The sequence below is a fragment of the Nannobrachium achirus genome, assembly GCF_963921795.1.
Source record: "Nannobrachium achirus genome assembly, chromosome: 10".
Classification (NCBI taxonomy): domain Eukaryota; kingdom Metazoa; phylum Chordata; class Actinopteri; order Myctophiformes; family Myctophidae; genus Nannobrachium; species Nannobrachium achirus.
The window spans coordinates 12444729-12457232 of record NC_137819.1 but is presented as its reverse complement, the minus strand read 5'-3'; the positions used below and the strand labels follow the sequence as shown (position 1 = coordinate 12457232).

Genomic DNA, 12504 nt, shown 5'->3' with positions numbered 1-12504 from the left:
CATTCAACAGTTTTGAACACAGGCCTACTTGTAACAGAGTATTTTTTATATTATAAAAGAAAATTCAAGCTGAAGTGACATTCAATTATCAGGCCTGAAACTCAACATGAGAAATCAATCCATGCAGAGACATCGTTCTCATGTTTTTGTTAATTATAAGCCCTTTTTCTCCTCCTTCTTCAGTGCAATGTTAAGTATTCAATTTAGATAGCATGTTATTTAAACAGCAGATGCTAGGATATTCATTGCTGTATCCTATAGCAGTGTTTCTCAACCACTGTGCCTGGGGACCTTTGGTGTGCCCCTGAGAAGGGTCAAGTGTGCCCCTTGAAACTGCTTGAAAGCCAGTATTGTATTTATCATTTTAAAAATGATTTAAACTAGTGAAAACAGCTGATCTACAAGCACACAACGCCTCGCGGTGCGAGGCGTTGTGTGCTTGTAGATCGGCTGTTTTCACTACCGTTGTGCGACAGCCTTGTATGATGAAGCAGGGCCTTATTTTGCGAAGAAACGTACACATTTGAAACTTAGAGATACAAGGTTTCTTCCCGACAGTGACGATATTTACACCCCCGTATTATGTTGGTGTGCCCATGGATTCTTGGGACATGAAAAGTGTGCCCATGCAGAAAAAAGGTTGAGAAACACTGTCCTATAGTATCAATGTACAGAATACAATTTGAATATCATGTTGAGTAGATATAAGTTAATTGTTTACCTGGTATCCTACGTTTCCAATGTTCTATAGGCTATGGTTTATTATTTTGATGGCATATTACTTAGACAGGTTCTAGGCTAATATTGTTTTAACTTCTATCCTACAGCAGCGCTATTCAACCTGTGGCCCGGGGGCCGCATGTGGCCCCTGCAGCATGTCTGTGCGGCCCTTCATGGTCATACCAATAAAACATATATTTTGTCTACTTTCAGTGCAGTCATTTCTGATGTCACTTTTCAGTTTATCTCCAAAACCCCAAAGAAACAAATTTTGTTTTGTTTTATACAATACTTGTTTTGCTATTTTGTTTGTTCCGGAGATTATAACTTCATAATTTCATTATTAATCGTTCCATGACAATCTTTGTGTTCAATGAAGTTTGGCCTAGCTTGTGGCCCTTTTGTTTTTGCTATTTTGCTGAGTGGCTCCTCCTGAGCCATCTTAAGTTGAGTAGCCCTGTCCTACAGATTAGACCGATCCTAGGTTTGCGGTTTATCTGTGATGCTTTACTGAGGCGCTACACTGTCTCTATGCATCCGAGTTTACCTTGCTTATTGTGAGTCGCTCCGGATTAGAGCATCAGATTCATGTAATGTAAATTGTGTATCCACGGCTAATGTGTTACATTGTGTTAATATGTGTTACTTTGTGTTAATATGTTAATATATGGAGGGGGTTCCGGCGATGGCGAAGCGCAGTTAGAGAACGGACTGGAGCTTACTTGAGATAAATATGCTGTGATTACTTTTAAAAGTTAAAAATAACAGGCAGTCAATGAATTAAAGATGGGGTGCCGTGATTTGTTTCCCCCCTACAACATAATCATCAGGTATTATGATTATACTAGGAGCAACATTTTTGTATGCCTGGTTGTCAGGTGGGTGGTGACAACAGCTGCAGTTGAAAGGTAAAAATCAAACCTCGGTTCGAAGTGAAGCGGTGAATTTTTATTCTATGTGTTCTAGAGCTATGAAATCTGTGTTCGAGATCTATACATTCTGTGTTCTAGATCTATACTTTCTATGTGCTTTAGTTCTATATTTTTATGAATTCTGAATGAATGAATGATTTTGTCTGGAGGGCCAAATTGTCATGTGAAGCTTAACCAATCCTCAATTCACAGGACATGTACGGGACAGACAAAGCCACTCCTTGGAAGTGGCTTTCACCGCTTCAAAAAGGGGAGGTGATTGTTTTATGATGTCATTAAATCTTTGTATTTCAACTGGGCCAATTTGACATATTAGAGGCATTCAGCTTTCAGGTGAAAAAAGTGCATAACTATGGCACCACCTCTTCAACAGGCAGACCCCCCCTGGAACACACCATCGAGGACCCCTGGGGGTCCCCCCGGACCACTGCTTTAGCGCATGGCCCACCACAGTGCGGCGGCGCCCGCCAGCAGACCAATCAGCGGGCTGGCTCTCAGAGAGTGGGAGGAGTTACAGAGGTTGTTCTGACAGCAGTCGTACGTGAAGCTGCTGATGGGGAAAGAGGAGGCCAACTTCTCGGTGTCACAGTCTGCAAGGCTGATGCACTTGGAAAACACCATGCCTGTAAAGATAATACAATATATGATCATAATATACACATCATTATTATGTTACATTAATGAGTGCTTTTGACACCCCATTTGAAGGATACCAACGCACTGAATGGGAATTTGTCACGTCTTTTCAGACCTTTTGAATGGTGCAGTAGCTGAGATGGGTAGGTTATTCGCACCATTGATTGGGAGACAAATGACCATACCAATGGGACTCAATAGCCATATAAAGTATATTTATTGACCATGACGGAGATGCGCCGTCTCAGGCGACCAGGAACCACAGGAGACACCAGCGAACGATCAGTAGCGAGTGAGTTGCCGTGTCAACCGTTGCGAAGGCGCCGTTATAAGTTGTAAACCAGGGGGACAGAATTGTAAATCTTTGGTCAACCCACTGAATGATGACAAAAACCTACTGCTGCCATCAACACATTTAATGGTGACAATGGTAGCTCATTATCTCACCTACTGCACCATTCAAAGGTCTGACAAATTCCCATTCAGTGCGTTGATAGCATTCGAAGCCGCTGTTTGATTAAACAATGATTTAATCGCTGAGTGCCACAGTATTTTATAGATTTTTCCTTATTTTGGAGGCTCAGAGTAAAAGTAATCGGAGTATTTCCAGAATCTTCGTGCGATTGTATTCACTCAGAACAGCCCTATTAGTCAGGGGATATCTTTAGAAATAGTGTCAAATCCTGGAATAAATTCCTTATCAAAAGAAATCTTCACCAATGTGTTTGTAAAGGTGTCTAGTAACACATCTCACAAAGACTGAAATTCAGTTTCCCTAGGAAAATCTTTGACAGCTAGGGTAATTCTGGGTCTCATTCATTCACTATACACTATACTATAGGGGAAAAAAATCACTCCCAAAAATATCCTTTAAGTGGGATGTGAGGGGTCTAACTAGGTGTTTTTAATTATTCTGAATCCATTGCAAGCATTTGTTTTGCACCAAAAACATTCCTTGGGCTAGAAATGGACCCCCATACCACTGTGAAAAGTGATGACTCATCACTAAACCATCATTTTATGGGCTGTTTTTAGCCCAATGAATGTTTTTTTTGTGCAAAACAAATGCTTGCAATGGATTCAGAATAATTAAAAACACCTAGGCCGGCTTTACACTGCCACTGAAATCTAGCCTGAATCAGATCTGAGTCACTTCAAACGTGGAATCCGATTTTTTTTAAATATTCTAAATCCAAACATGTCACATTCAGGTCACATGAAATCCGATTTTGAAAAACCACATCCAGAGGTAGTTTCAAATCCGATCCATATCGGATCTGAGGACATCTGACACAGTCTGAAAGCAGCAACCACATCCACCCCATTGACTTATATGCAGGTCACATACAAGCCACTTCAAACTGGCCAAGCGTCACCGAGCGCGGCTGTAAATTACATCATTACAGAGCGCGAGTATTTACTATTTGATTACAGCGCAATGAGCACATGAGAAAAACAAAAGAGAAGAGAGAAAACACGTGAGCTAAACAGTGAAAACGAGAGAGAAGAGCGAAACACAAGAGTAAAGAAAAGAAGAGAGAAAAACAATATTAACGTGTGTTTACTATGGTCTATTATGTCGCATTTCCTGAACGTAATCAGAACGTAATCAACCAGCGTCGCCGTAGTGACGTAACGCCATGACGCCTACGTCGTTACCACGGTAACCAAAGCATGCATGTCGCCGCAGAGCAGCTTTGGGCTAACGCTGTCTGAATGCACAGATCAGATCTGTGTCACTTGCAAATGCTGTGTGAAAACTCTGGCCAAAAGATCAGATTTGAAACCAAATCGGATTTGGGCTGGATTGGACTGCAGTGTAAAGCCGGCCCTAGTTAGACCCCTCACATCCCACTTAAAGCACATTTTTTGGGAGTGATTTTTTCCCCTATAGTATAGTGTATAGTGAGTGAATGAGACCCAGAATTACCCTAGCTGTCAAATATTCTCCTAGGGAAACTGAATTTCAGTCTTTGTGAGATGTGTTACTAGACACCTTTACAAACACATTGGTGAAGAAATGTTTTGGTAAGGAATTTATTCCAGGACTTTTTAAGATTATATGTGTTTGTGTGTGTGCGTGCATGTGTGCGTGTGTCTCACCACCTAACCTCGCCTACCAGGCTTTCAGAGAGAAAGCCTGGTGTTTGTTCACAACAGGCCGTTTGGTTTCCGCCTAAAGCGCGGAAACCACTAGAAGAAACGGCGTCGCTTTGATTTGGTTCCCACCGTTTGTTTCCCCAATCCCTATTAAAATGCTCGAGTAGCCTGGTGTGGTCTTGCCGGTCGCTAGATGTTGGACTAAAACATGCATATACCAAACTAATTTTTCAAAAGCAAAACTACTCCGCATCGAGGAGTTTATTAGGTAGGCCTTAAAAGTATGTCCTTGAGCGCAGGGGAATTATTTTGGGTTAAAACTGTTTCCGGTGGATAGTTCCGGCCAAATTGTAGTCCTCCCGTACTACAGCATGACGTTTTGTGGTTTCCGCTCCAGACCGGTTACAAGCCCGAAAAGTGAAGTGATCCCAGACTACTCACCACCAGTGCTGGCCTCCAGGCTCAGACAGGAGTTGAGTCCACCTGTACACTGCTGTTTTTTCTCACACTTCAGAGAGCCTTCCGGACACGAGTAACACTGCAGACCCACACCTGTAACAAACATCAGTACATACTGTACACACTGCAAACCCACACGTGTGCAACAAACATAACATTAACGATGGCCAAGACCTACAGGGATGCCCTCTCAGTCATCTGGCCCACAAACGTGAGCACAACTACCAGACGGAAAAACCTTTGGGCCAGATTACAAGAGAACTAAAAGAAAGCAAAGTGGAATGCTATCTAGCACTAAAAAGATAATACTGTATGCATTGGCAGAATATCTGAGGACGATAAACGTCCCAAAACTCAGGAAAGCCTCGACTAGGTACAGACTCAACAAACACAGCCTTGCAATAGAGAAAGGCCGCCACTATGCACCCACTGCACACAGAATGTGGTGGAAACAGAGCTACATTTTCTAACCACTTGCCCACTATACCAAGACATCAGAGGCACACATACTTCCCACAGATTACAGACAGCCTGAAGTGTGTTTGAAAACATGAACAAAAAACTCCTATACCTACTGGAAGAAATACAACAGTGTGCGAACACAGTTAACTGTTGTGATGAAGGTCTAGAGAATGGAACTCAACCACGCCACGGACTACAAACCATTGAGTGACATCTAGACCTATAGCCCCATATAGAACCTCACCCGTTGCTGCATACTGTTGTGCTCCGAGATGAGGTCCTATAAAGGTGGCGTAGCGATCGCTGGGACTGCCGCAAAACAACGAGTTGGAAAACACTCAAAACGACATTTTATCCAAAAAGTAAAGGTAGTTCCGTGCTCACAGACTGTGGTTTACCTAACCTCGGTAAATAAAACATCAACCACGGTGTTGGGAAAACTGTATCTGCTACAATGGGAAAGATGCAGTACTTGCACCTGCCGCTGGGGGCTTTTCTGAATTTAATGAGACTAAATAAGCCATTTAAACCGTTTTCCCAACGCCGTGGTTGATGTTTTATTTACCAAGGTTAGGTAAACCACAGTCTGGGAGCTCGGAACTACCTTTACTTTTTGGATAAAATGTCGTTTTGAGTGTTTTCCAACTCGTTGTTGCGGCAGTCCCAGCGATCGCTACGCCATGTTTTTAGGACCTCATCTCGGAGCGCAACAGTATGCAGCGACAGGTGAGGTTCTATATGGTGCTACTAGACCTACTGCACACACAGTATGAGACAGAGGTGCTAAACACATTTTAAATCTTTTTATTAGTTTTTATTTTTCGTATATTATTTAAAAATTGTATTGAGGGAAAAAAATATGCTATTTTGTTCCAAAAGCTTTATACCCTGTATAAAATGACACAATACGACATAGCTCTGTTTGTTTACACAATGTTGTAATTTTCCCCATTTTCAACTCTTTTTATTTTATTTTGACACTTGCTTTGGCAATGTAAACGCCATGTTTTCTCATGCCAATAAAGCTCCTTTGAATTGAATCGAATAATTATCAATAGTAGGCTACTGATCTCATGAGTAAGCCTGGCTACGCGAGGCTAATCTCATGTAGGCCTAGGCTACAAATTATATTTATTGGGAGGGTGCATGATTGATTGATTGACTGACTGAAGACTTTTTTAGAAGTTTGCATAGGAAAAGGTACAGTTCACTGGTACAAGGTCTACTAAAAGGAGATCCTAGACTAAGCTTATCTCCACAGGAAACCACATCACATAATTCAGCAATATTATTAGCTCTTACCCAGGGCCAACACAGACAGCGCAGTGCTCAGCCATAGCAGGTTTCCACACCCCGTCATGTTACAAGAACACACACTGAAACATGAAAACAAAAAGCAACGTCACATTACAATGGCTGTTATTACTGTTGTTGAAAACAACGGCATTTACACGAAGGTAAACATGACAAACAAACACAAACCTGAAATGAATTGTAGTATAACGAAGCAAACACGCGATACTGCTACCGAGCCTTTGTTTACACTGGTGGTCACGTTCCCTTTCGGCCAGTATCGCTTTTTAGGGCTATGTTCTGTTAGCAAATGTAGTGCCAGCAAATATAAGACTTCCGGTGTTGATCTCTTCAGAATAAGAGTAACCCTAACGCCATTGAAAAACGATTATAAAAAAATAGATTAAGCTTTTAATTGAAGCTATACAACGACCATTATGTTTCTGTGTACAAATAAAGTTTGAATGACAAAAAAATATACATCTAAACCGATAAATGCTCTTCAACGTTTTTCAATGGTGTTGCCACAGTGACAACTGATGAAGTGTTTAAAAAACTGAGCGCCCTACCCCTACCTCAACACAAGGCCACTGGCCTTGATAAAATTCCAGCTAGATTTCTCAGAGATTCAGCCGCCACCATTGCTCCAATCATTACCCACATAATTAACCTTTCCATCGAACAGGGTCATGTCCCACAGGACTTCAAACTAGCAAAAGTAACCCCCCTGCATAAAAAAGGTAGCAAACTAGACCCTGGAAACTACCGTCCCGTTTCCATTCTTAGCTCCATATCCAAAGTCATGGAGAAAATAGTCTACGAACAGATAGCAAGATATCTTGATGAGAATAATCTGATTTACGAGTTCCAATCTGGATTCAGAAAATCTCATTCCACTGACACATGCCTTCTCTATTTGACTGACCAAATCAAACGCGAAGCGGATGACGGCAAATATAGCGGCATGGTCATGATGGACCTCCAGAAGGCATTTGACACCGTAAATCATTCTATTCTGATTGAGAAACTAAAAGCCATCGGTCTTGACAGCGCAGCAGTGAGTTGGATGCAGTCTTACCTGGTGGGGAGGGAACAGGTGGTGGAGATTAACGGTACCCTGTCCCCCCCCCCTCCCAGTAAGCTGTGGTGTTCCTCAAGGTAGCATACTGGGACCTCTGTTGTTCCTAATATACGTGAACGACATGGCATCTGTTTGTGACTGCAACCTGTTCCTGTTCGCGGATGACTCGGCTCTCCTAGTCTCGGGCAAGGACCACTTGCAGGTTGAAAAGACACTTAACTCTGAACTAAGTAAGATCTGCACATGGCTTAATGACAACACATTATCAATTCACCTGGGAAAAACTGAGTCCACCCTCTTTGGATCAAATCATAACCTCAAAAAAGTCGATAACTTCACAATCAAAGTGGGTGACAAGGTCATAACACGAAAAAACGAAATCTCTTACTTAGGATGTATCCTTGAAGCTAATCTTTCCAGTGAAAAGATGACTTCTAAAGTAATAAATAAAATCAATCAACGAACTCGTTTCCTACAGAGGATCGCCCCAATGGTCAATTTCAACACACTGAAGACTAGCTGGTGCAATAATCCAGCCCCTCTTTGACTACGGAGTCCACGTATGGTATCGTGACGCCCCACAAGCCCTGAAAACAAAACTCCAAACAGCCCAAAATAAACTAATTAGGGTCCTGCTTAACCTTCCCTATCAGACTCACCTCACCGCTACTCACCAATTAAGAGTGGGGTGGCTCAGAGTAGATGACAGAGTACAGCAACTTGCAATGGGCCTGGTGTACAAGATACACTACACCACTATGATACCCAAGTACCTGTCAAAATACTTTATAAACATTAAGGATGTCCATAATTATAACACCAGAGGCAGCGCCACAGATCACTTCCAACCCAGAGTAAAAACCAACAAAGGGTCAAACTCGTTTTTCTGCTATACCACCAAAATGTGGAAAGCCTTACCGAAGGCCATAAAGGAGTGTGGATCACTAGCATCCTTTAAAATTGCCCTGAAAAACCACTTACAGGCAGCAGCCGTTCGCAACTGGTAAAAAAAATGAACCTAGTCCAACCCTCCCCTCCCCCTTCTTTGTATACTGCTTGTTTAGTCTTACTGTTTTCTTTTTTGTTTTTCTACTGCATAGTAGGCTACTGTGTTCTATTTGTCTGTCATTCAATGTTATATGAGATACTTCAATGGTTTCCAGTGGAAATAAGCTTAGTCTTTTCATGGATCTCCTTTTAGTAGACCTTGTACCAGTGAACTGTACCGTCATGAAACTGTACCTTTTCCTATGCAAACTTCTAATAAAGTCTTCAATCAATCAATTCAATTGATTTTGAGAATTCTATTTTGAAGGCGATTGAATCAGGTGAGCAGTCAGCAGTCATGAAGGACGGCCGCATTTTTTTCCGCTCCGCGACCCATTGTTCCGACTACACTCCAGGAACAAAGGGAAGGATATTTTTCACTTTTCTGATATTTCTCGTGTATTACACCGACTCGTGCCTCAGCTCACCATGGCATGCAGAGAAAATGGATACAGTGGATTATGTGCAGAACAGAGAGGAATCTCACTGTGATTTTTACCTCCACGATGGATCGGAACTGAAACACCTCTACAAACTGGCTATCCTAGGCTCGCTGATAACACCAAAAAACAGACCCCCGGTTGGTAGAATGGACAGACGGTCCTTTATTTACTTTTTTCTACTACTCTCGGGTGATATTCACGTTCACCCAGGCCCAGCGATCACTCGACAAACAACCGCTCGTCTGGCGAGAGAACAGATGTTTTCCCTGACCAAGAGTGAATCCGTAGCTGAGACAGAAGACCTCCCGGCCGCTACGAGGTCAGCTGGTGAGTCCTATGCTAAAAGCAATGGCTCTCCAGCCGGCTCTCTGCAATACGATCGCCCAGCGGTTGCCGTGGCTACATACGACGACGCGAGAGAGGATCCCTGCATGAACCCTGCACGCATCGGCGAGGTTTCGGTCGTTGAGCCGCCTGACAACAGCAGCGCCGAGGCGCCTGGCGGCAAACCCCCGGTTCCCGACAGTGTCCAAGTCACAGACGACCCCCCGCCGACTTCCCCACTAAACACCCAGGGACCACCCGACCCACGGAGCGACTCGGACGACGGCATGTCCAACCCCGCACCACCAGACATCGAGGCTGCTGGTGCCCAGTTCGCGGAGATTACCATCGAGCAGGATGCCCCCCCGCTGGCCCCGTCACCCCCCAGGGATCATAACCAGTCGTGGCTGTTGACACGTCTCGGCTTTGATACAATCTGCGCCGACACCTCCCCCCCTCGTGCCGTGGAGAGAAGCTGGATATCCTGGTGTCTAGGTTCACAGACAACAAAGGGACATGACCTCCCCCCCCTACCCCCACCCCCACTACCACTACAGACGGATGTGGACTCACACACAGCAGAAACCCCCAGCCCTGATAATGGCTATTTGATCACCTCAAATATGAAAGAAACATTTGTAAAAAGAGGACTGAAAATGATCCATCTCAACGTCAACAGTTTGGAACCCAAACTGGAACAAATCAAAGCTATGTTTTTTGATGGTAAGGTCCAAATTTTAACCTTCTCAGAAACTAAACTCGATGACGCATTCTCAGATGCTAGAATTGAAATAGCCAATTACACTGTCATTAGGAATGATAGGAACAGGAAAGGAGGTGGTGTTTGCATGTATATTCACAATGATTTAAATTTTATCATTCGCCCAGACCTACACCACAGCTCTCTTGAAACTGTATGGGTCGAGATAATTTTTGAACATGCTAAAAATATACTAATATGTGCTGTCTATAGACCCCCTGACCAGAATGATTTCTTTGAGCTGTTTGATGAGAGCTTAGCTAAGGTGGACGGTATTGAGTACTACGCTCTGGGCGACTTTAATTGTGATGCTTTACGTAAAGAAGCACCCCTGTTCAAGTCCTTTAATGGGTTATGTAATCAATATGGCCTCACTCAGCTTGTTACTGTGCCCACTAGGGTGACGGAGCACTCCCAAACCCTCATAGATCTCATCGTAACCACAGACAAATCAAAAGTCACCGCTAGCGGGGCTATTGTATGCGGTCTTAGTGATCATTACATGATCTACTGTACGCGTAAAATACACAAACCCAAGGCTAGTGGCCACAAAACAGTTGTAGCTAGAAGCCTCAAAAACTACTCCAGTGAGGCTTTAAATAACACTCTAGCGAATACAGACTTTTCCTCTGAACTGCAGTGTACAAATGTCGAAGGAGCATGGTGTGGTTTTAAAACCAAATTGACCGATGCTCTAGACATCGTGGCCCCCTTGAATACCACCAGGGTTAAAGCCCGCCAAGAGCCATGGTATAACTCAGATATTGCTGAATCAGCTAAACTCAGAGACAAAAAGTACGATGAAAAACGTAAGTGCTGCAAAAAACTAAAAAAAAAATTCAACCCTGACCTCAATATCCAAATCAAGCATCTTACTGCTCAGTGCAAGAAGCTTAGAAACCAGACAACTGCCTATATTAGAGCCGCCCAAAAAAACTACATTGATGAAAAAATCGACGAATTCAAAAACAAACCACGAGACCTATGGAAGTTGCTTAACAACACATTAGGCTTAAAACCTAAAACCATAGGCCACAGCATAAACATCAAAACGGACACCGCTCTCATTTCTGACAAATGTGAAGTGGCTACCCATCTTAACGAAACCTTTACCACCGTGGCCCGTTCGCTGGTTGAAAAACTGGTCGCCCCATCTGGGCGGTATGGTGTAAAATTTGTTAAGAAATTCTACAATAAACTGGGCGTCAGAAAAGACAGTTTTAAACTTGCCACAGTGACAACTGATGAAGTGTTTAAAAAACTGAGTGCCCTACCTCAACACAAGGCCACTGGCCTTGATAAAATTCCAGCTAGATTTCTCAGAGATTCAGCCGCCACCATTGCGCCAATAATTACCCACATAATTAACCTTTCCATCGAACAGGGTCATGTCCCACAGGACTTCAAACTAGCAAAAGTAACCCCCCTGCATAAAAAAGGTAGCAAACTAGACCCTGGAAACTACCGTCCCGTTTCCATTCTTAGCTCCATATCCAAAGTCATGGAGAAAATAGTCTACGAACAGATAGCAAGATATCTCGATGAGAATAATCTGATTTACGAGTTCCAATCTGGATTCAGAAAATCTCATTCCACTGACACATGCCTTCTCTATTTGACTGACCAAATCAAACGCGAAGCGGATGACGGCAAATATAGCGGCATGGTCATGATGGACCTCCAGAAGGCATTTGACACCGTAAATCATTCTATTCTGATTGAGAAACTAAAAGCCATCGGTCTTGACAGCGCAGCAGTGAGGTGGATGCAGTCTTACCTGGTGGGGAGGGAACAGGTGGTGGAGATTAACGGTACCCTGTCCCCCCCCCTCCCGGTAAACTGTGGTGTTCCTCAAGGTAGCATACTGGGACCTCTGTTGTTCCTAATATACGTGAACGACATGGCATCTGCTTGTGACTGCAACCTGTTCCTGTTCGCGGATGACTCGGCTCTCCTAGTCTCGGGCAAGGACCACTTGCAGGTTGAGAAGACACTTAACTCTGAACTAAGTAAGATCTGCACATGGCTTAACGACAACAAATTATCAATTCACCTGGGTAAAACAGAGTCCATCCTCTTTGGATCAAATCATAACCTCAAAAAAGTTGATAACTTCACAATCAAAGTGGGTGACAAGGTCATAACACGAAAAAACGAAATCTCTTACTTAGGATGTATCCTTGAAGCTAATCTTTCCAGTGAAAAGATGACTTCTAAAGTAATAAATAAAATCAACCAACGAACTCG

The 12504-nt window shown here is 43.2% G+C and overlaps 1 protein-coding gene across 1 annotated transcript; it reads right to left on the bottom strand.

The window, feature by feature from the left end:
- Positions 1–452: 452 nt before the first annotated feature.
- LOC308292470 (CD59 glycoprotein-like) lies at positions 453–6872 on the bottom strand. Its single transcript, XM_080734810.1, has 4 exons — positions 6792–6872; positions 6612–6685; positions 4830–4940; positions 453–2275 (listed from the first exon to the last, which is right to left on the bottom strand). The coding sequence occupies exons 2-4, from the start codon at positions 6667–6669 to the stop codon at positions 2085–2087; spliced, it is 360 nt and encodes a 119-aa protein (XP_080590936.1). The 5' UTR covers positions 6670–6685; positions 6792–6872; the 3' UTR covers positions 453–2084.
- Positions 6873–12504: the final 5632 nt, after the last annotated feature.